At 39.0% G+C, this 25,505-nt stretch overlaps 1 protein-coding gene across 2 annotated transcripts in view; it reads right to left on the bottom strand.

The window, feature by feature from the left end:
• LOC117161268 (uncharacterized) overlaps positions 1-25,505 on the bottom strand; it is an 80,717-nt gene that overhangs the window by 10,442 nt on the left and 44,770 nt on the right. For both annotated transcript variants that reach the window (XM_033342667.2, XM_033342668.2), the window contains one exon: positions 5,313-5,633. In XM_033342667.2, coding sequence (XP_033198558.2) covers positions 5,313-5,625 — 313 coding nt within the window. In that variant the 5' untranslated portion in view covers positions 5,626-5,633. The remainder of the gene's footprint in view (positions 1-5,312; positions 5,634-25,505) is intronic.

Below are 25,505 nucleotides of genomic sequence, written 5' to 3'. Positions count from 1 at the left end.
AATCTAACTACTTGAATATCGGCTATGAAAATAAAGCAAAATTTTTACGAGGGAAAACACATTATGGACATCGTAACCTTGTTACAAACGCGACTGGTGAATACGGCACTCGTGCGGTACACACGTTATCCTCAAAACTCGCGTTCCTGTCCATTAATCCACTGGACACATAATGATAACGCGTTTTAATAAATTAATCGTATCATGTGTATTCTACCGTATCGCGATAATGACACGTCGAACAGATCCGTTAAATCAACAGCTATTTAACGAGCATTTTCGCGAATAACAAACGAACGATAACGCAAACGCTTGAGTTCTACTCTCCGACGCTGAGCAGCGTTGTTAAGCGTAATTTTTAAAATGACACGCGCAGATATATGTCGGTGGTCGTTTAACAGCCTTTTTAAGGATTACCTAGGAACGTACGGTCCTGCCAGAGTCGAAATGGTTAAGACAGTCACGAGCCCTACGAAACATTGAAACTTTTCCACTTGGCGACTTCGATATTCCGACACAGTTTATTGTCCTTCAAAAAATCTCAGCCGTGGTTCAAAGTTGTCAGAATCGTCGACTCGCTCTGCACGCTTCGAACGTATCGTCAAACAAAATCTCAAATCCGTCGACTGTTAAGCGAAATCGCGCTTCGTCAGTAGTATAATTCGTAATCAGTATCAGTGAGTCGTTCATCATCCAGGGATAGAATATCTCCTTCAAACAGTCAATTGAATTACAACGTCCAGAGCAACCTACTCTCTCTCTCTCTCTCGCTCTCTCTCTCGCTCTCTCTCTCTCTCGCTCTCTCTCTCTCGCTCTCTCTCTCTCGTTCTCTCTCTCTCGTTCTCTCTCTCCCTCTCTCTCTCTCTCTCTCTCTCTCTCTCTCTCTCTCTCTCTCAGCTGGCTGGTATTTTGCTTTTCAAGACGAGTCGAACGAGTGGAAGTTCGCGAGGAAAAAGCTGAACGAAACGCGTCACCGCTAGTCACCGAGGGTACACTGTTTCCAGGGAGGAACAAGAACGGCACTAAGAGCCGACAACGCGTTATAATCCGCACTTTAATTCTAGAAGAAGGCACCGTAACGCGGGCAGACGCGTGGCCTGTTATAAACCGAGGCTCCGACCCGACAAGTAGTTTCACGATGCTTTTTGAAAGCGAGACGCTCGTAAGCGCCTCACTTTTGCTCATTTTCGAAATATTCGTGAATACTTAATATGTACGTTAAGCGTCGTTCGCATTGTCGTACGTTTGAATTTGTACTGCCCGGTCAATCGTAAGAATCGAAGATGCTAATGTATAGTACAAAGATGTGACTGCGCGATGAACCGATAAGATGTAACTTCGTTGAATATCGTAATCCACACGGTTGCTTACAACAATCTTTTATTATTCCTCTATTTTCCAGGCGTTAATTATTCAGACATTTTTTACCAGAGAATCTGAGAGATACTTTATTTTATGATTCATTACTGTGCACTTTTGCAAATATATGTATTATCAATTTATCACTCTTTTCGCTTTGACCGTTTTATCAATTTATTGCTTTTAACGAAAATTAAATTATTGACATTAAACATTAAATTATTAAGAGATCATTTCTTAGGAATATCAAATATTCACATATATATACATATTCTTTAACGCATTTTACGTTAACGATATACAAATAGATCCATTTAACGTTGGCAGACATTTCGAAAGTTCAAAGACACATACAGTGTGAAGAGATCTTTGACCTAACAAGCGTTAACGAGAGCAGGGACCATGTATATTTTAAGCTGATAAATGAAAAACACGAATGGAAAATTTATTTTCGATCTTGCTAAGTAGTTACGCTATGTTCGCGTTCCTTAACCATTTTTAAAAGAACTAACGGTTAATAATGAAAAAAATAGAACAAAATTTATCGAGCTTAGAGTAGATTTTCCAATAGAAAAGAGTTTGAAAAGGATCGCATTCCAGAGCAGAGAATGTTGCACCTGCAAAGACATCCAGCTGCGCTTAGCTCGTTCTAACGAAGCGAGTGACTCGCGCCGCGATTAGTAAAAGGATGCGAAGTTGAAGCGTTAGCGGCTCATCGCCGGCTTTAGAAAGAAGTCAAACCACAGTATCGAACTTCTATACTGCTAGAGCAACAGTACCTCGGGACCCGTTGCCACGAAGCAAAAGACACCGAAGCCATCAGAGCATGCAATTCTGTTCGAGAGCACTTAGATTCGCCACATCAGGAAACGGTGTCCTCTGTGTGTATTGGTCAACAAAGAAACGGACACGTGACCGTGATACTATCTCTTCCTTGGGGAAATTCTTTTTCCACATTCTCGTTCCAAAAGCTTCTTACAGATAAACGGTTTTGAGAAATCATCCTTTTTGTCTTATTTCTTTGATTTCGTTTCTTTGAAATTTATATTATTGTTATTGTTAATCGTAAGATTTCGAGCAGAATAATCTTCCTTCAAAGAGGTAGTAATATCGACAAAGATTTAGCTGAATAATCCATAAACGTAGCTTTTTCTATATGAATAAACCAAATTGCCTAATTCCCACTTCTCCTAAAATCCCAATTCTTTCTCGCAGCGAAATAAACTCCGTTATCTTTAGCGAACTGCAAACGAAATAGGTATTTTCATATATAGAAGCAACGAAGAAATGTCCAGTTAAGATGTATTCGCCTGACAGCAGGCCGACCACTCGGCAAAGTGTTAATTTGTTAATTTCACGTGACGCGTGCGCCACAGTGAGATGCTTTAAAGCAGTTGACCCTCGAACTTTCATACACGCATACCATCTCGAACTGTCTTCGTGCAATTTGAATGTGAAAATCATGGCTCGCTCGTACCTACTCCACGAACACGAATACAAACACGAACTCGTCTCTTTTTCCCGATGATCGCCACGTCCTGCCACGCCGTTCTAGAGCTGGTTAAGGCTCGTTCTGGTTTGAACGTGCGTCGCATGCGACGCTTACCGATTTTGTAAATGAATCGCTTTTGTTGCCGATCGAACCACAGTCTGTACCGTAACGACCAAAAGGGTAACCCACGGTTAACTGTATTCTTTTTTAGCCCGTTATCATGGCGCCCGCGATCGATTACTCGCGTGAAACACAATAACGACCACGATTATCCACGTCATTTAGCGACTCCGTCACACCTCTTCGAGTAGTAGAAACTACCGGGCCAATTAAATTGATTTAGATCTTCCGATAAAAGTGGAAAAGTCAGGCAACGATACGTGCGCCCAATAATGTTGCTTTTATGAAACTTTCACACGTCATTCCGCCGCTCAATAAATTAACACGATGCTTATTTACCAAAGCTAGTTTTTTAATTTCTTGATCGACCGTCTAGAATTCTTGGTTACAAATGAAATATCTTAATGCTATTAAGTATAGAAGCTACCTAGAAGAACCTAAAATAATACATTCCACTGTAATTCTGTACGCTAAACCAATTTATATCTTTCATAACCACCGACTGCACATTAATAATTATTTGTAAACATCGAATTATCCAAACTTGTAACGTTCATTGTAACGGACAAGTTTGACAGCATATTCCTGCTGCGTGAGACTGTTTTAAACTCGAATTTTTTAAATTAGTCAAAATTATAATACGCGATATGGAAAGCTAACAGTTTCTAATAACACCGATAAGAAAGATATCAAAAATAGACACAAATTGAGGAAAATGTAAACCTAGGTAATAGATAGTTCACTACGGTCTATGATTACTGCAGCAGAAAGCAGTAATCTACCTATGATATTAATGTAAAAGAGCTAGAACTAAGATTGCTAGCCAAAGTTACTTTGCACAAGGAAAACGATTGATCCGGATAATTGCACAATATGTGTTTTAACAACAAGAAAATTTTGTACGTTGAAACCATTACCTTGCTAGTCTGTTCGAATGCATCACAATAGACGTCATTTCCGTTCATCTACAAGCATAGTACACGAAATCATCGCCGTAGAATATTTCCAGGTTAGATTTGCATTGTTACTTCGAAACATTAGCTGCTGTACTCATATAGAGTATCATATTCTTAGTATTATGATAGCACGTATTATGCTTATTAATTGCACCTGAATGAACTTCGAGTATTCCGCGCATCCTGTGGTCGCGCTATAATAATTCATAAATTGCGCAATCGTTGTCCATCGTGATGCAACCTAACCCGCATTCCTCTATGTAACAAACATTTCGCTCCTTCGACACATGGAGGTCGTGAGATAAGTCGAAAAAATTAAAGATGTCTGTCTAGGTGAAATCGCTCGATCGATGCGGAGCGAGGATCGCGAGTCGGGTTCGCGGATTCGTGCCTCTCAGGAAGAACAATCCTACGAGTAACTCCACATTTTTCGAAGAAAAATAGCCGAAAAGTTCCTTCTATTCGTCGCGAGTTTAGAAAGCTGATGAGTGATGACGACATTATGTGTTCCAGACACGTTTCGATGGTTTAAAACGGTGTCATTGCCTGCGACGGTGACAATGAATGAAGATTTTATGTAGTATTCCTTGTGATAAGGTAGGAGAAGATGGAGAGCCAATCGAGAAATTCTGTAATCTCTTAATACATCGATGTAACTTTTGTCAGGAAATTAGATGCACGATATTCTTTAAAAACTTACGTCAAAAACATAAAGCATGATTTATTATAAAATTTACTAAAACGTTAATAAAAGCTATAAAAGAATGCCTCTTCGCTGCCTCATTTATTTCTTTTTTATTCGTAATATTTTGAAACTATGAGGAAACGTAACAGTCGTTAAACGCGTCCTCGATAGCTAAACGCTTGTTAACACGAGAAAACCGATGGCGTTTAATTGTCCCTATGGGTAATTATGAACCTCTGATTTCGTTAAATGTATTGTAAATCGCGTCATTGACTACTTATACCGAGTCGTCAACATGAATCATAATTTGTTTGATTGCTGACAAAATTACAGCGTCGATTTCGCTACGATGTTCATGCCTAAGATTGTTCGCAATTACAACATCGAAAAGAAGAGTGAAATAAGTCGAAACCTGCAGCGATAGATACTCAATACTAGATACTAATATAGATAGATGCTTGCCGCGAGATACTCAATAAATACAAAATAACAAGGAATATGTATTGTTGAAAATGATCGATCTTGCTTCTCATGTAACCTACGTAGCCTTTGAAATTTTTTACGCCACCTCATTTCACATATCGTTATGCATTTCACAAGGAAAAGCGAATACTTTTTACTGTAATTTATCTCTGTCAATAGCAAATTTTTCTATTTTACCCTAACTTTGTTCGTTTTATTATCGTACGGAAATATTTACCACGCTGTTTCTCGGGCTCGTGTTCGACGATGAACGCAGGAACGGCCGTGACCATTTGATAATCGGCCTCGGCGACGTCTTGCTCCTGTTCCTGCTTAGTGGCGAGCAACGCTTGCATGGCGCTCGCGTCCCCGCAGCTTCTCCTGGTGTACTTCGTCCTCGAAACCCTCAGCAGGGCGGCTGGGCTGATGCTCTGACAGTTGTCCCGCGGCGTCGACGTCCCCGGTGGCTCGTCCAGGGTCGTCGGGCTCGACAACGAAAGGGCCACGTCGTCAGCACTATGGCGCCTTGATTTTGACAACCGTTTAAACATTCTGCCACCTGGAATCCAATCCACATGTTCCTGAGGATTAGTTTCGGTGTGGAATCAATGTAAAATTATACAATTAGGTATATCAAGTATATTTCAATTAATTTCTTCGAAAATTGATACTCTAATTTGAAACGTTGAATATATTATGAAACCAATCGGTTCATCTAGTTTTTATCGTAAAACGATAAACGTAGCTCAATCTTTATAGCATTCGATTTGAAGTAACGGTCACGTGTAACGCTTGGCATCGATCGCAGGTCAAATTCCTGTTCATGAACGCGAGCTACCTTGAAATTTAGCTTCCCCTAAAAACCAACAGTCACGTAAAAACAGCAACAAAGAGGCCGTATTCGTTACAATATACTAGCGAATGCGCTTCGATCCGTAACTTTCCAAGTACGATTTACCGTTCAATCCTCTTGGACGCAGCCAATACATCGTGGCTTTTTGCGATTCGATGGGAGGCAACGATGAACTCGATATAAATCACCGACCGATTCGAATCATAGCGATCAAATTCGTTCGGAAGAATAACGCGCGCGTTATATACGTACTCGTGTTTCAGAGCGTAGTTCACCGAATACTTCAAACGAAAAAAAGAGGAACCTACGTGGAAAGTAGAAAAACCATAGCCGGAAGAAATAACCGTTGTCTCCCGTAGATGTGTCATACTTTGCTTTTTTCATCGATGTTTGTTCAATCTCTATAACAGGATTTTCCTTTTCTGATCAGAACAAATATTATGGTTGATTGCAATCCGATTGGAGAGATAGCAAGAAGACAACCGAAAAATGCAAAAAAATAAAATCTAACTCCCGACGTAAATATCGTAGACTACTTGTAAAAATATTACACGTCGCCAGCAATTTGCCATGATTTTCCATGGATACGCGTTTCCGCGGAAATTGAAACCATAGGAAAAGCGAGATCTAGAAAAGTTCGCTCAACGGGACGATGACACGGAATATACTGGAACTTTTTCCTCGACTTTTTCCTTCGTTTACTTGTTCCATGCCGGCTGTTTCTCTTGTTGGAGCGTGCACTCGTGTAAGCTTCGTCATACAGCTAGAGAGAGCAAGAACCTATTCAATGCACTTCGAAGGTCGTGTCGAATGCAATGATACGAGCACGAGACCGACACGAAGCCACCAGCAATCTCAGGATTATTAATATTTCGTCGATGTACACTGCTCTAATTGGAGTATCGTAAATGAGGCAATTAAAAGAGAATCTCTCATGAATTCTGTACACGGTTTTCGCACACTTGTATCTGTAAAATTAACCCTTTTGCGTTTTTTATATGTATACGACTTCTTTTATTAAAAAAGATTAAGTTTATAATAACATTTTATGCATCTTTTACAAAACTTTAAACAAGAATTCGAATAACTTGAAAGCGATAAAACGCTACTATCGCACTATCTAAACGTCGCCTTTTATTAAATGGGAGCGAATGTTTGCAACTCCAACGTTTTTCGATATTGAGGTTTAGCTTAGAAGACTATTGAAAATCTTCCACTTTGACGCAAGAACGAATTCAACGTTCTCCATAACTTGCAATTGCAACAAATAAACGAAAAACTCACTGCATTCTTCCGTTATTCTCCCCGAATTCTCTATGTACATATACTTAAACTTCGTTATACGACCGAAGAATCTATAAAATTGTTCGACCATAATTAAGAAATTTTAGCCAATAAGCGGTTTTGAAACGCGTATCATCATTGTGACATGATCGAGTTGGTACTATAACGCAACTACGAAATTACGTTATTAGCGTTCGAGTTTATTGTCCGGGTATCTCTGTTTTACATTAACCTATTAGTGTAGCTTAACCAAGTAAAGTATTTGACAACCGTATCGATGTGGACGATAATAGTTGCACTAGCTATCGAACTCGGCGAAAACGAGGGAAAAGCGACGGTCAAAAATAGGAGATCGCAGCCGTGGAAACGTCCCGTGTAATAGGGGCATTACGGCGATCGCAAGATATTATTTTCGAACGGCGCGGCGCGGCGGTAGCGCGGCTGCATGGAGAGCAATTAACTTCTCTCCTCGCGGTCGGGTACGAAGGCCGCTCGCTATTATTTATTTTCCTTCACCAAGGTCCTCTGGTTGTACGGTCAGGAGTCTAATGCACAGCCCAGAGACACAAGGCAACGGTCAACGGAACTCCCGGCAGAAAGAGACGAGGCAGAACGTCTTTCTCGGTGTGAACGTCCCGTTCCTGCAACCCTCCCACGCAACCCGCCCCACTCTGCTCTTTTCTCGTTTCCGTTCCCCAGCGTACTGCGGTGTATAATAAACGTTCTTCGATTATTAATCGAGATTTCTCACCTCGCGAACGAGATACCTCACGAACTGGTTTCTATTTATTCTTGACGATTCTTCGAACCAGGCATCTCGTGAGTCGAAGTTCCATCTTTGTAATATATCAGGAAACTTTCTTATGCGGTATAGCCAAATAAAGCGACTAAATCTCTAATGAAAGCAGCACGCAATAATAGTTTAAAATGTCGAAAGGCGGTAAAGAAATTGGCAATTAAACGATTAAGCTCGTCTCGCTATTACCGCGTAAAGAAGAATTCGTATCCTCCCTCGACTTACGAACTTCCATTTAACCCGGAGCGTACTTTATGACCTCCTTCTTACAATTACAGAAGTCGCCAACTCTCGTAACTCTCGTAACATTGGTATTTCTACGCAGTCAATTAGCTGGATGAGCGAGAAGGAAGGCCGCACCGCGCTGTGCCGTATCGCGTCGACCTCCTTATTCTTCCCCCGGTCTTGTCTTGCTCCGGCTCTTTCTTCGTAAATTAAATTTCGTAAATTAAACCGTTTTGCAGTGAAAGTGACCTGATTTTACCAACAAAACCAACGTTCAGGAAGAGGTTCCTTCAATGTTAACAAGATGCACATCGAGAGATCGTCTACGATCATCGGACATCCGTCACCAGCCGCGTTTCTTACGTTGTCGCTATTAAATTACATATATCGTTCCATCGATTTTTAGCAAAATAATCTAGGCTTCTTGCTCAACCGTAACGAATGCGATATTGCGCGCGACGCTCATTGACAGCAGTAGGTACCGAGAGAAGATGCGGATTTACCGGCTGGATAATAGCTCGATTCATTGGATCGGTCCTTTTGGTAAATGGACGATCATTGGTCTGGAAAAGTAATCGTTTTGCCTTGTTTCTTCTTCGTTTATATCGTTTGAAAGAAACAATCAATTTATATTACACGGTGTGTTGTACCATAAGAAATTCTTGATTCAAAGCGGTGATACATAAAAGATGTAAAAAAAAATTAAATTTAAACGCCGTACATTTCGCAGAGCACATAAAGCACGAGAGAGTTTCCTGTAACATCGTTAAAATATGGCTGCAAGGCCCGTCAAAGAGCTATCTGATTCATCCCGACGTTTCATTAAGGAGTACATTATCGATCACAATGTAGATTGCATTTTACGTGATCGCGGGATGAACCGTTGCCAAGAGTAAAGAGAAAACTCCGAACAACCGCCGTTCCCTCGGTTGCCGTAATGGCCCGGCACTTTCAATTTTCATTTTTCTGCTTTTCAATTATGAACACGCTCGCGTGGTACCGCCGACGAACTGTCGGTTTCAATCCCCTTTCGTTGCCATGTTCGTCGCGGCGATTTCGCGGAGCAACGGCGCGTGCATTCAAAACGTCAGATTCTTCGCTCGCAAACTCCAGGCACGAAATTAATTCATGCGCGGTTTTTTCGTTCCTGTCGACGTGTGTATCGTGTCTGCGACGCGTGAACATCCACGCACTGTAACTTGCGTCGCACAATCGACAGATTGCGTCGCTTCTTTAAGAGAGCCTCCGCGTTTTCAAAAATATCTGAATCGCGACAAACATACAGTCTGCGGAAAACCAAATGAAACGTAGGTGAAAAAATTTGTGAAAATCGAAGCTGTTACCATTTTTATTCGTTCGTGTAGAAATGATTCAACCGGTTTTAATAATCGGTAACTAAATATGTGAGTAAATAAATTGATGGCTAACAGCGGTATATAGCTATTCCTGCATCTGCGATTTTCATCGACGAAACAATAAAATTGAATCGGGTGAAACGGAATGTCGATGTCTCGAATTGTAATGCAAATAATCGAAGACCATCTAAAATAGGTGAAGCCGCGGCATTCGGGTTGCATTCGATCTTACACGCGGCTTAATGGAAAACGATTAGTTTTGCGGAATAAGCTGCTATACACTGCTTAACGATCGTTGATTATCCATTTAAAGGACGGTTAATCAAGCCGTGAAATCTTTATCAAAATCAGTGTATCTTCAATTTAATTAGCCAATTTCAACAGTGATAATAGTTTCCGATGAATGAATTCAATTTTACTCTGTATATTTAGAATGTAAGTGAAATATCTTTTTATCGGTAGCGTTAAATCGTAGAACTATGTAAGTGCGTTAGAAATAATTGATACGAATTAAGAGAGAATTAATTATTTATTCTCATGGATACATATAGTTATGTATCCTACCTAATTTATACTGTTTATATTTCATAATTCCAAATAGTAACGGATACTTTCTTAGTCCATGAAGGTTTTTGATTAGATCGCGATAACCCGACTCGTATCGATTAAAAGGCTTCCCCTGTCTCGTAAGAAAGCTCTCTTGAGACTAGTTCTTGTTACGAGCGCGAAGAATCTCTCATTGTTTCGCTTTATATCAGACAGTTCATCGATATTGTTGTGACTAAGGGCGTGGATAGTGACATGATCGTAAATTTCACTTGAACTGGAGAACCTGATATTTCGAGTAAACACCAATTATTTTTAGAAGGAGCTCACAGATCCCAAATGACAATTACGTATTGTTTTCAATCGCTATACAATAGTATGACTTCTAAATTTAAGTTACTTTTGATAAAGTAGACAATTAAATACCGTTTGCTCTTGCTATATTAGGATTTTAGTGCAAATTAGGAAATGAATTTCCATGGAAGGAATACATGCTATTGACGGTGACACTACCACATATACAAATATGGTACCGTCTATGTATGAGAATGCAAAGGAACATTAATTGAGTAAAGAAATTCAGCAGACATTGAGCAAACGCCATGTAAACACGCATCGCATCTGCTCCAAACCAATCAAATCTCGACACAGTCTTATCCCTTACAACAACATACCTCGGTCCAGGGATTAGAGCATCTAAAGGAACACCTGAATCAGTATTCTTTATTCCAAAAGTTCTCGGCTTTGCGGAGCTTCCTCGAGGACAACAATCGTTGATCATCGTTCGACGACGAAGAGAGACCGGCGCATCAAGATCGATTCTTGTATCCTTCTACAGGCTGCACGTTTGTTTTTTATGGACGCGTCGACGAGTTAAACTCTCGTTCCAACGGGGAAGAAAACCCGTGTCGGACGCCCCGGCCCCCTAATTAACGCGTGCGCCAGATAACCGCAAAGAGTCGTTAATTCGCGCAGAAACCACCTGTCAGACACTCGAAGACGTGTTCCTCGTGTCTATTGGTCGACGTGTGACCGGTCTCATCGCGAGATCGCAAGCCACGGAACCGGCAGCGGCCGCGAAATCGACATGCCAGATCTTTGGACGGGGCCGAAACCCTTTTTCGACCGGAATACGTCGCGCCAATTATAATTGCGTACGACAGTAGGCTTTTAACCGATCGACGCTGTTGCCGGTTTAAATTAACATTTTGTGACTATATTTGACAGGCTAGATAGCCGACGTTGAAAGTAACTACTTTTGAATTACGTGCTAGCCCAAGCGTTAATTCGTATCTCAATAAAGAAACGGAAAGCTAGAATAAAAGATTCGAATTTCTTTTACTTTTCAAAACGAGCGGAAGGATATCTATCAAGCGAGTACATCTTTTATTCATCGTACAAGATTTAGAAATCATAGTTACGTGCAAGAGAAAGCACGTAACAATTGACTGGCTGTTGACAGAAACATGCTGGAGAAAGAAGGAAGCTGCATCTTCGCTGAAATATACCGTAGATAACCTACGATTCTTCGTGACTGAAATTACAATTACGTCTACAATGTCTACTTTAAGCGAAAGTCAGTAGTAACTATTAAAAGCCAATTTACAACGAACGTTGTTAAAACATTTATGGAACATTTCATGGTAAAAAATGAGGGAAACGATGTACGCGCGAGCTCTCTCGAATATCTTCGCTACTCGTACACCTGTCGTGGCAAACAAAATGGTACCGAAGCCAGGAGCTTTATGTTGTACTAATTCGCGGTTTTGATCGTATGTATTGATATTGATATGTAATGATCGTCGCAAAGAAGTTTTACGTGCACGGAAGCAATTATACGCGACAGAGAACCCGGTTAGATTGCAATTTTCTATTTGTATCGAAGAGAGCGTATCCGTTTTCATCGTTATTAAAAGGGAGCTTTCCTTTTTGAAATTCTGGCGAATGCCAAAGTACCTTAGAAACACGGCAAGCGACCGGCCACGATGAAAGGATAAGCCGAATCGGCTGGTTTCGAGCCTCGAGAACGCTTTCGTTAAATATTCATATACGCGGTGCGAATGGACGGAACTAATGGTTAAGAATGATGAATGACGAGGCGAGTTGTGAAATGGAAAATGAAAATTTCTCGGCTATCCTCCACTTCCCCTCTCTCACTAGACATGTTCAACAATCGCCGGCTCACGAGAAATTATATCGTTCTCACTCGAAAGAGAACGGTAGGGGAGTAATTAAGTATTTAAAATCATTTGTAGCCTTTTTGGATGTGTCACACATTGCGTTCGAAAATTTCTAGGCAAGATGTTGGAAAGTAATTGAAAACAACGGAGTCTGCATTTACTAATTAGGTATAATAACTCGAGCCTGTGAATATTCTAAAAGTTTGATCACGTAACCTTTAGTGGATCAGAAATCTATTTATTGAAATGCATGGAATTTTTTAAAAATTTGGAGAAAAAGCATTTTACGTGATATTTTTTCTTCAAAAACTGCTTCCAAATTTTACGTAGATTCGGATCGCTACGTCGCACCACTGTTCGGTTTCCATTAAACGAGAAACGATAGTTAGGAGAAGGAAGATGGAACGGTAAAATACGACGTTAATAAAATGTAGGAATTGTGACAGTTAATCGGCAATAAAATTTCTTTCCTAAATGAGATATCGATCATTACTTTTATACTCGGCAGATTCGATTTCACGTGTTGCTAATTGACGTTTTATTTTCGAGTGTTTTACGATTTCCTCGTTGTACAGAAAAAATCACATTAATCAAAACTTTCAAAAGTCACCAAAAGTATCGTTTTATTTGGCCAATTAACCGAGAGTGACCACTTTCGAGTTTTGGATTTATATCTTGCTTTCGGTCCTACTTCTTTCCTCGCTTCCAATAACTTTGAACATAATTTTTCGACACGAGTGAAAATCAACCCATTGTTGCACCGCATCGGTTAGTTTCTGAAACAATGCGTGTAATTAAACCATCTTTTCGACTCGAGAGTAAACTTTCGCTCGACTTAAATCGGAATAAGTAAGTTTAATTCGTGTTATATATTAAATAATTGGTTTAATCAAGATAAAATATTTAATCTCTCTATTGGGTGTAAGAATATCTTTTGTTAAGAATTCTTGCAAATAATGTTCCGAGAACCTTGTATATCTAAATTAAACGGGACGTTTCTTCTTTCCTGCTACCTGAAATGCAATTCTAAACATTCTCGTCGTTAATTTATAATGATAAATTGTTCCGTTTCATCAAGAAAGTTAGGTACACCAAGGTATGAATCTCGAAAACCGCCAATCGATTGATGGGATGAAAAATGACTTTTTTCTGTCTGGACTCATCGCCATTAAGAACGCCATCAATCAACATACGAAGGGAAAAAATTTTTCTGACTAGTTACGTAAACCAGAAATTTTCTTCTCGGTTTCTGCCGATTTCTTCATACGCTATTGATACCTGTACTACTGCTTCTCCCAGTCTTGATAATCATGTCACGATATCTTCGTTACGCGACGTATTGAATATAACTCGCAAAGAAATAGTAACATCACTCATTAATTATACGCGTAAGAAACGCTTTGTACTGCCAAATCTGAACCACCCTATTAAACGAACAGTATCGGAATCGGCGTATAAGCATACGGTACCTGCACATCTATATCTCATACAGGCATATCGCGTAGAGGTTAACAGCGATTTCAAAACGCTCGTTTCCCAGGACCAAGGTCTCCTCTCGATTGACCGAGAAACGCGCATAAAATCTTTCAACAAGCAACACCTAACCATCATCCTCCATCAGGTTACGCCGGACCGCAGACCAAAATCGAACTTAGCTTTATCGAGGCGCACCGATAAAACCACGAGTACATCAGCGACAACAATTAAAATTAAGATTAAAAGAAAGGAAGACACAGATGGGTCGGATCTCGAGTTTGAGGGCGAACTACCAAACTTACGTAGAAACTTACGAGACGCACTACGCTTCAGGCTGGAGAAAGTCCTTGCGGTGGCTCCCACTGCTGTGCGACTGCAATGCACCATCGTGCCATCGGGGGAATCTTATTACACGATTTCACGTAACGCACGTGCCGAGTCAACTGACGCGAGAACACGTATATACTCGCGCGAGCTGACAACCAGCCTTTGGAGAAGAGAGATCATCGTCGGAGAAGTGAGTGCCGTACGCGCCTCGTAGGGGATCAATCACATTCAGACGCGTCCCAGGCCAGATGAGATCGGAAGAGAACGGATCGCTTCCAAGTTCGAACGCTTGATTTACCACTCTGACTTCGTGATCGAGGAGCATCGCTTCCGGGATCATCGCGGAAGAAATCTAACGTGGACTACAAATACGACTAATTTTTGTCGTTAGAAACGATGACAGAATTAAATTCTATTTAAATACATCTATGAAGCGAGTTTGTATGTACGCATGCTTATTTCAAAATTCCTTTCGTTTCACGCAATAACAATAAAGAAATCGTAATAGCGTAACGTGTTTAACTCGAACCAGGTTTCTAATAGGGAGAAATCTCGCGTCACGGAAATTCTTTCGATTTTTCCAGTTTTTCACGTCATACTTGACGAAAAATAAGCCAAAAATTTTACTCGCCTTTAAAATCGCCAGCATAATAACTAGGTTCATAGAACGGCAAAGATGCTGCTTCGTGGTTGACCCCAACGAGAAATTTCTAAACATAGGAGAAACCTAACGAGATTTTATCGCGGAAGTTCAATCCTTTATTCCAAGTGGATGTTAAGTAGAACGTCATCGAATTTCTATCCTGCTCGGGTGCTCGTATAACCGTCTATGTAATCATCTTTCTCCAAGGAGATGCTTTTACGCGGGAAAATTGCAGCCTGCATTGTAAAAGTGTATACAAGGTAGCTTCGAAGTTTGCGCGCAAGATTAACATTCAAATATACATAATACTTATCGTTAAACGCATTTTGGAACGCGTGTCTAATTGATTGGTAAAAATAAAACAGAAATAAATAGTAGATATACTTTTAAATGAAAAACAATTCGCATTTTCAATAGCTATAAAGATAATATGTGTAATAGTATGAAACGTCCTATATGTCTTTAAATACTGCATGTCAAGATAAATAGTTTAGCGCGGAATTCACTTATATCATATTTATCCTCTTCAATCTCAATTTACGCAACATATTTAGAAATTCTTCCACATGCCACAGATTTATCTTAACACCTTGGAACTGACTACATATTTGCAATAACTTTTTGTAGAATGCGGTCTAAACAGGGCTGTCAGTTTTCCATGTGCTGCTTTTAAAATATCATTAGCAGATAAGGATTTTTCTCTGCTACAGCGGAGTGTAGAAATTTGTATCGGGTCGAACGCGGAACTAATCGAACTTTCCATTTGTCCGATCGATAAGAATGGCATAGAAGGAGCGAATAATATCTATTTCGTCGCTAACCTATCAGCAATTTCTGTTATCTGCGTTTCTCGCGTGATATATCACTCCTATTCGAAAAACTCCTTCTAACCGAAACGTATATCTATACCGGTTAATTACGTTTAATTGATCGATCTGTTTTCCTTTATCTACGAGGAAGTTTCACGGATGTTGAAATACCCGTGATACTTAAGCGGAACGCTCGCCAAACACGGCGAACAACGCATTTCTATTTTCACTCTTTCGCTCTTTCGAACAGAGCTACTCCACTTTTGCGAACAACGATTATGAAGTAACATTAAACACAATTTTTTAGATCTATTCTCAGTCGGGCCGTTTTAGTTTTACTAATTCTATACAAGTAAATAAGGAGAACGTTAGTCCGCTTGCTATATTAATGCGGCAATTATCGCAATCGCTCTATCATTAATAACTGGATGTAGGTAAGTAATACGAAATTCCATTCTTGTCTATAAATCGTGAGTAAATTTTTTCTTCAAGGCGTAATGGTTTTTGTCATAATTCAGAAATACGTATACTTAACAATTTGAAACTCCAATCTTTTCAACAACTACATGTGAGATATTTATCTCGTATCGAGTAATAATCACGCACGAGACGCGGCATACGTTTATTTACAGTCATCATTTTCCGTACCAATGACGCGTGGCAGACACGTTCTTCATCCTTTCACTCGTGTAAATCGATCGGCTCTGCATTCTTGCTAAATCTTTTAGAATCTACGTTCGAAGCATACATCGTGTACAATCGCATACATCTAGGAAATATTTGACCTTGCATTTTTCTACCATTCGTCCTTCTGGTAATCTTTGAAAGAATCTTGATTAACGTACATTTCTTGAATGATGTATTATCTTATTTTTTCTAATTCTTTAACACAATTTTTAGTACGAGAGAATCTGCGAGAATTTTTGCTGCTTCGATTTAAAATATTTGTCGAAAATGACAACGTGAGTTCTCGCTCGCCATCTATATGCTGACGGCTAGTTACAAAAAGGAGTAACTAGAAGATATTACTAGACACGGTCGATAGACCAGATCGATAGTTTAAGACTTCCTTTACGTTCATTCGTTCGTGTCCCTTCCAAGTGTGTGCAATAAAGGTTTTTCGGCTCCGAGAAGTGTGGTGTTTTTCATCCGAATAATAAAGTAATAACTAACGCGATCCTACCTCTAAATATAAATATAACAACAATATTTCTAAGTACTCTTATATTCCGGTTGATGGTTAAAGACACGGAACGTTAAGATCTGCGATACAGAAAATCGAAAAATGATTGAAGAAGTTAAACTTTAGAGCCCATACTCGAGATGAAAGTGCGCGATGCGAAAAAGAGAGCAGCCTCGGATCTCGATTGTCACAAGCATTAAATCGAAACGAATATTCGCACCAGAATCCAGGATAATGATTTCGATGGCTATCGAGGCACAATGAGTCTGTGCAATTTTACGCAGATGCGGGATAAGTAAGCATCAATTATCATTAACGTTAATTTGAAATTAACGTTGACCATAGCGAGAAATGATCGTTCCTGGCCGTTTGAGACCACACGAAGAAACTCTGTCATTTCGCATAAATACAAATCTGCCCATTAATTGTCGTTGCTATAAATTATAGTATTATAAATTCGGCCTTTTGATCGTCAATTTGAACGCTATTCTCGCAGGCACAGAAGATATTTCTTCTTTGATGCTTCAACCGTGGCGCGACAGTCTGCGTGAACGCCCCTTTACATTCAATTACTCGTTAACACGAATTCCACACAGCTGAGAAATGAAATAGCGTTGGTCACGGTGTTTCTAATCGCTCTTCGCTCGGGGAGCTTGCTCGAATGTTTGCTCGTCTAGCCTTGTAGGTGTTTCATCGGTTACCGGTATAGTCACCCATTGTTTCCGTCGATTTTGTACACGTACTTCTTCATTTCTTTTCTAAGGGCTATATTAATTGCAGTGATATCACTTCAACGTTGAACGCGTGTTATAACATAGGGGAATAAGAATATTTGTTTTTGTTTTTCATTAATGTCTGTTTCCTTTATTCTGGATACTACAATAGATACGCAGTTACAAACATAGCAAGTAAAATATTCTTCTTAATGGAAACTTTGCTATTTTTATATCATAAATTAAACACAGATTTATGATACACACTTTTTTACCGTATTATCTTATTCACAAACAACCGCATATTTCCTTACGATTGCCAAACAATTTACAACCACATTTTTTATACTAGATATTTATTCATCCCTATCATGCAATAAGATAGAACGCTGTTATTTCTCTGGGCGTCAAGTTCTTTCGATCTCGATTCTTAGAACACATCCATCGACTACTTGGGAAAATAACGCGGGCGATCCAATCGCGTAGCAATTTGCACGTGAGCGTTCAATAGACACGTCGATGTTGGTATGCGCTTTGTAGGCTGAGATTCAGACGCATTCCTTGCACAACCAGTAATTTAAGCAGCAGCCGATTGATATAATGCGACAGACGTAATGTACCAGGAATCAATCGCGAGTGTCAACGAGTAACCACGCTCTCTTAGAATGTCACGTTCGACTGAAAAAAAATCCTATCGTCAAAGGATGCAAGTAATTTCGATTCGCACGAGCGCTGATGTTCCGCACGTTACTTCCGATACTTGTGCATCTTTTGCAATACTTGCGTTTCTAGATATTTATTTGGGAAATGTTGCTGCACGTTCTCGTCTGTCGTTATATTCTGTAGGATATGACGAATGAGAGTAGAATTAAAAATAAAAATTGGCAATAGGAATAATATTGACAAGATATAATTCCCTATAACTGTAATTCTATAACCTAATTCACCTACTACGATAACTTTTTCCTTATCAGCGATTTACATATTTTTAATTCAGTTTATGTATTTCGGTATTTCTTATCGTAATTTTAATTCAATTCCTTGCACTCCATAGATCTTACTGCGGCATCCATCAAATATGTTCCCGTCTCAAGTATGACTCGATTCACAATATCTGTGCCATATCTCCTTACAAACCTAATTGAATTCACCCATTACAAATACTTTCTTTTTAACCATGATCTCTATATCTCTATAATCCAATCCATGAGTCATAATGTTTCTTGGTCTCGAATCAATTCTCTGGACTATATATGTCTTGGTACAGCTTTAATCGAATTCACGATACTCAAATCTTTTAACCCACTTCGGGCTACTTGTTTCTGCCTCTCAAAGTCAGGACAACACCCCTTCTATCCATTATTTTTCTTTTCATCTATTTCAATATTTCTTGTCCCAATTGTCCGAACCGATAGACCGTAATAAGCTCGCGATACTTCGACATAGGGTTCGATCAACTTCTCGTTTCTATCTCGACTCGAATCGTGCGACCTACCGTCTCTTTCGATTCGATGCTACTCTATTCTACTCTACTCTACTCTACTATAACAAGTAATTCGAGAGCTTCGCGTTCGCGACATTTTTACACGCGTCATAACATCGTAGCTGATACGTAAGTGTGAACGAGCTGCGGCCACGTTATTACACAGGTAATACACCTGTTACCATACGCGTTGCGTAAGCCTCTTCAGAGGCGAACCCTCGGCTCAAACTGGCCACAAGAATTCCGAGTACTTTCACTCGACTTGCTTGTCGGTGAAGAGGTGTCGCGCACCATACATACGCACAACTGCCGTCGTTCGACAGCGTACAGAGAAGGTGAAACATTTGTTGCATACTTTCCAGCCGACCGGTAAAATTCGAGCGAAATTAATTCTGAAAAATTGATGGTTCGTTGCACGATCAATGAGAGTCCAACTCGGAGCGTTATATCCATTATACGCCACGCTCATTCGCCAGCCCGTTCGTTAGGTAATTTAGAAATTAACGTTGTTTCCCTCGACCGTCCTACGCGTGCTATGGATTTGCTGGAATGTAAACGGAGTTTGCGCGACCGACTAATTTTCGATAAAAACGATAACTCATTTTGTACTGAAAAAACTAATTGGTTCTACTGGTTCTTTTCTTTTTTGGTACCAAGAAAAAGGAATCCTTTTTTTTTTTTTAATATATCACTTTATAATCTACTTTATTGCTCTATGATAGTCCTAGTCTATTAACAGAATTCTATTCTAGATTAAGGTTATGCCAAACAAATAATAAATCGTTTGTACATTAAATTGTACATTAAATGACTCATGCAGCCGAGTCAAACAAGAGTAAAACAACTGACACGGTTTCAGACTGAACTCCGAAGGAACGATAAAAAGGATAGATAGGATATTTATTGACATAAGCGGAGGAATATCTCGAAGCATAAATCGGTGGATAATACGATTTAAAAAAGGGAAGAAAATTTATACGTGACAGAATACGGAACTATATGAGCAATTTAAGTCCATCATATTCAGCTACAAATTATCAGACAATTCGTCTGTATACACAATATATTAAATCACGATCAGGAAATTGCATGATCGATCGCAAACAGAAATCCGCAAAATAAATATAATTTATTTCAGGCGTTCACGATATTATTAACCATGCCACGATGATTACTAGTATCATGTTTACGTATTTGTCACAACATCGTCTTCTATTTTATTTTATCATCCGTTAGTTATCGAAATGTATCGAATTAACGAAATAGTCATCCGATATTCTTAGAAAGTTCATTTTCACAAATAAATTCAGTAAGAATTTCCTTAACTGTAATAAAATCTCTAATTTAGCATCGAATGCTGCTCCTTTGAAACATATCGACCGAGAGAATTTCCTCGAAGACACCGTAAGTGGTAATTTACTTACAGCAACGATTTCCAATTAACTTGCTGCTTTCCGTCGCATTGCTATGCTCTCCAGTTACGCCTTTATTATTTCGAACAAAAAAAAAAAACACGTTCAACTCCGCATTCTAGTACATTGGGGCCGCTTCGACTCTTTTACGTTTCCCCTATTGAACATGACATAACGTACTACGAAGTTTCTTCAGCTTTCCCCGACCCTCGTCAAAAGGCTGCGCCATGTCTGTAATTTTCGATATTACACGCTACGGAGTTCGAGGCACAGATGTTCCACCGAACGTCAAACCACTATTTACATAATACGTTTTCTGTATTAAAACATTCGCCTGTCCAGTTGTGCCCGAACGAAAAATTTTTTATGACTGATGTTGCAAATTTGGTTTAAAAAAGGACGAAAATATTCTGAGAAAGCTGTTCGACTTAGATGATCTTTTACTTTTCGCTGACTCTTTAAAAATGACGCGTGGGTACTGTATAAAATTGTTCGCCAAGTTTGCAACTCACTATTTTATATTTTTCTCTCTATCCCACAGCGATATCTTTCTGAAACATCGTTTCATTGTACGATTCCAAGATAATTCCAAGTCCAAATTAATTGCAACCGGTAAAAAAATCTCATAGCGACAGAAAGTACACAAAACTGTATAAAATATTTGTGAATGAAGAAAGGGTTCCTTATCAATATGTCGTTTGCACGATTGAAGTTCTCCATTCATCAGGTTTTTCCGCTGACCTATATTTCAATATGACACGAATTGTTTAACTACTTCCAAATTCTATACGTCTGGCTGCTGCACTGATTACGTAAAATTCTTTTCGAAAGGAAAATTAATGAAACATTTACTTCACATCATATAAGTGCAAATTCGATCGAAAGTTCGTGTGTAATACTATATAATAAATCTAACTCGGTCCGAAATACAAGAAAGTTCCAGAGCTTCGTTAGCTTTGATTTGCACATTTGTTGATCTTTGCCAATCTACTCTCTTAAGCCAACTACCCTCGAGCTTCTATCTCAGTCAGCAGAAAAAACTCGTATTAATCTCTCCTTGAAACTAAAAATCCGCCACGAATTTCATCATATTTACCAGCAGTAGGCAGTTCGACCGTGAATCGAATTCGTATTACGACACAACATGATTTTCCTTTCGCCTGGAATTACGCACAATCTGTGAAGCTACTACGAATTGAGAGAACTTGCACGCGACGAGATTGTTCAAGTATACGAAGTGGAAAAAAATATTCAACAGGGTTTTCAGCTGCAAAGCTACTTCTTTGAATTTATAGAAATTTGTTCTCTCTTTATTATGACGCTACGATACCGTTTAGGAGTAGAAATAACTTGTCAGGAAATTATCTTGAGTTTCGAGAATCTGTGTTAATTTTCTTTTGATTTTTACGTACATTATCTCACGAAAGAATTCGAAAGGAGACACTTGTCGCAAATGCACCATTTACTTGCAATAAAATACTTTCCCCTAAAAACTACGTCCATTGCCTTTTTTTACAATCTCCGCTCGTAGCTTAGAGAATCTTTCTTACACAGATCGAGGCAATAAAATCTTGAATCATACATGAAGGCACGTGCATTTACTTTCGCGTGTTAAAACCCTCGATTATACGTTTATAGCTTTAATCATCGGCTAATTATTTCAAATTTCGTAATGACTGAATTTGTAATCGGGATTGTTGCGTGATGTTCATTTTGGCCTGTGTATTTCAGTCCATGTAATATCCAGAAGAAAAGGTGGTTTCAAATGTCGCTACATTTTCGAAGAAATTTCGAAAGAATATTTAAATTATAGATGGGTTAAGATAAACAAATTTCATTGAAAAGTTAGTAGCAAAATTCTTTGGGAATGCGTGAGATGAAGTGTTTAAAGTTTAATAGAATGTTTTTTTATAATGTGTAATTAAATTTAGCATTGGATGTCCTTTTTTCTATTTAAATTGTACGAATCGATTCTATTGTCTTGAGAACGTAGGAACAGAAATTGCCAGTGATTTTGCAATACGATTTCTGCAATTACCAATGATTTCTTTTTATCGAATGTACGATGCTGCTGCAATGTTGCAATCTCTACATCATTCATCTAAGTTTTTTTCGCAAACAGCCAATGCGATATTTCAACACAACTACTGGAACGATATAAGGCTGATATTCCTTACAATCAAACTGATAAATTAGAGAAATTAAAATGATTTCTTTCGGTAATACTTGAAACGAAGATTTTCTTTCAAAATTTGAAGGAAACGGAACAAAGTAATTTAAGATATTGATTAAAGCAATTAAGATAACTCTGGAAGATATCAAACAATTAAAGGACAAGCAGGAAAAACATTTGTTCCTGAGATGCACCGGATGTACACGCGATCCCTGCTTGATCGGGCACGAACTCGGTTTTTCAGAAACGCCACGAGTCTAGCGGGGCTAATTCAGTTTCGCTCGGCTCTAATCACGTTTGGCCGGTTAATCGCTCGAAAATCACAGTGCGCTCCGACGTGAGAGAAACGGGCCGACCTAACGCGGCCTGTAAACTTTAAACGCCAACTTAATTCCTAGAGAACCGGCTGTAATTAGACGGTTGAGTTGAATTTTTGCCCCGGGAACACGTAAAACGCCGCTCCAAAGCGATGAGGTCTCTTTGCTTTATGAAGAAGCTTCGTTAAAAGTTTAACTCAAGCTTAGCCTTTTGTTCGTTTCACTTTAACGCACTTTCGCGGAATAATGCATCTTTCAAAGTAATTCGCAGGTTGCTGGTATTATTTTATGTCTGGGGTTGTTTGGTTAATTTCATGACTGTGCCTTTAATGTATTTAAGATTTTAAAAAAATAAGCGTGTGCGTTCAAATGGGGAATTCAAATTAGAAAATAGAAGGGAATAGAAATAGAAAAACATATTTATATGAGAAAAACGCAATATACGTGTCATTTTCAAATATTAAATTTCTCAGTCTTTGAAATCTCTCCTCCTCTTTCGTCTTGAATTCATAATTATAGGAGTTATCACCGTTAGTGATTCCGAAAATTATGTTACGTGGAATGTTGTCTGGAATTTTCTTTTATTGCCATCAAACATTTTAGTCATCGATGTAATTCCACGATCGACGAAACGGTGAATAAACATAAAACAACCCCACGCTACTGTACACGTCGAGAACCAATGCGTAAAATTTAAACGAACATTATCGTTACAAGTCTGGTTTCTTGTAACACACTGAAAACAGCAAGCCAATACCACTTGCATGGTAGAAAATTCTAAACTACTGATACAACCCGTTTTAATTCATTTCATAGAGACATAACTAAGAGGACTATTCAGATTGTTATGAAATGAAAAATTCCAATGGAATCTTATACCCAACTTGTACAATTATAATAACGAATACAGATCTTCTAAAAAATTTAAGTTATTTACAAATCACAAAAATATCAATCTTGAAAAATACGATATAATGCAGCTAACAACTATCGCTATGATAACTTGATCCTGTCACTGTCATTTCTTACAACAATATCACATATCATACATCATTACCATTCCGCTATTATTTCACTCTGTATATCACTAAATGCAATTGAAATATACAATTAAATGAAATATGCGATGAAAAAGATGTTACGCGATACTACTAAATCCTCTTACAAATTTTCACCTCAAAGGACTTCAAATGGAAAAGCACGTCGCAACATTTTTAACCGCTCTCGAAGTTCATTACTCCAAGAATCGACGATAACATTTTCCGGGAAGAATCTCTATGATGACCTCCTGAATCTCTAATCCCATTTCCAAAGGTTTCTATCTTCCCCTGCCCGCTCACCTGTTAGCGACACTACACACGCGATAGCATGAGAGAGTCTCTTCGAAGCCATGAAAGCCTCGGCTCTTTCCGCTCTCTCAAGTTCTATGGAGGAGCAGCACAGCCGTAAATAAATAATAGAATTTAGCCAATGAAAGCGGCTCAACGTCGTTGAAATAGGTCCGAGCACTGACCTCACGAGCTTCGATCCGTTGCAAGTCCACGCTTAATTGAACTTCCCTGTGTGCATATACGTACATCAGCACTAGTATCTACGTATATAAATGTGTATGCATTCTCACCCACGTGCAATTTTGATCTATGCGCGTGCCTGTATTCAACGCCGTGCGCATGTCGCTAACGCGAAAACATCGAGATACGATTCCGTTTCTCTCTCGCCACGAGGAAGAAGAAGCCGTTCCAAATTAAAATTAGGGTCGCGTCTTTCGATATACGCAAGTATATAACGAGGTAACAATTTGTTGGTACTCGTCTCAGCGGTGTGCGAGGGTAGTTGCTTCCGGAAACATAAGCTCGATAGGGCTTTTTCATTCATCCATTTATCATAGCGCTCTTTTGCGTTTGATATAGTATGCACGACTCATGGAATATCTAAATAAGCCGAAAATTCAGACTGAATCACGAGATATCTTAAGTCTGTATGTTGTTAATAGGTGTATAAGCTTCGCCCGAGAAATATCCGACTATTGTATTTAATATTAAAATAAAAGACTATATACACAGGGCAACAACCTCTTAAACCTTTTGAACGTATATTAAGATTTTAATTAAGATTAAATGTGAAAAAAAATAATTTGTCGAGATATGTTAAAACACTTGCAGTTATTTGATAACTTCTAATTGGCGTACTCCTCGGTTTTCATAGATGCTTTCTCGCTGTAAACGATAGTTCTACAATGATTAATAAGGCGCAAACAAAATGTTTCACACTATGTTACTGTAGACGCACGACACTCGTTCAGAAAGCATCGACACGAAAAAATCTTTCTAATTAATGTAAATAAAGTAATCTGCTCGAATATTTCAAGACTTCGACGCGTGTTCGACAACTTTTAATTAGTCGAGTTTTCTATGCGATTAGCGCTCTCGTATCATGGCGACGTAGGAAACCAAATTTACGTTGATTTCTCCAACGATGCTTTTTCTGAAAATAAATTACAAATATTTATATTTTTACGGACTTCATACCAGCATCGATAAAGCGCCGAGAGTTGATAACTAATTTGGGAGTGATTAGGTTAATTTCTCTGCGGAGTCACGATAATTAACGTTTTCGATCTAAATTCAGCATTATTCTGCAATAACGAACACGCCAT

This window comes from Bombus vancouverensis, chromosome 6, assembly GCF_051014615.1.
Source record: "Bombus vancouverensis nearcticus chromosome 6, iyBomVanc1_principal, whole genome shotgun sequence".
In the NCBI taxonomy this organism is placed as follows: Eukaryota; Metazoa; Arthropoda; class Insecta; order Hymenoptera; family Apidae; genus Bombus; species Bombus vancouverensis.
Note: the sequence above shows the minus strand (reverse complement) of the source record. Positions and strands in the feature narration are given on the sequence as shown.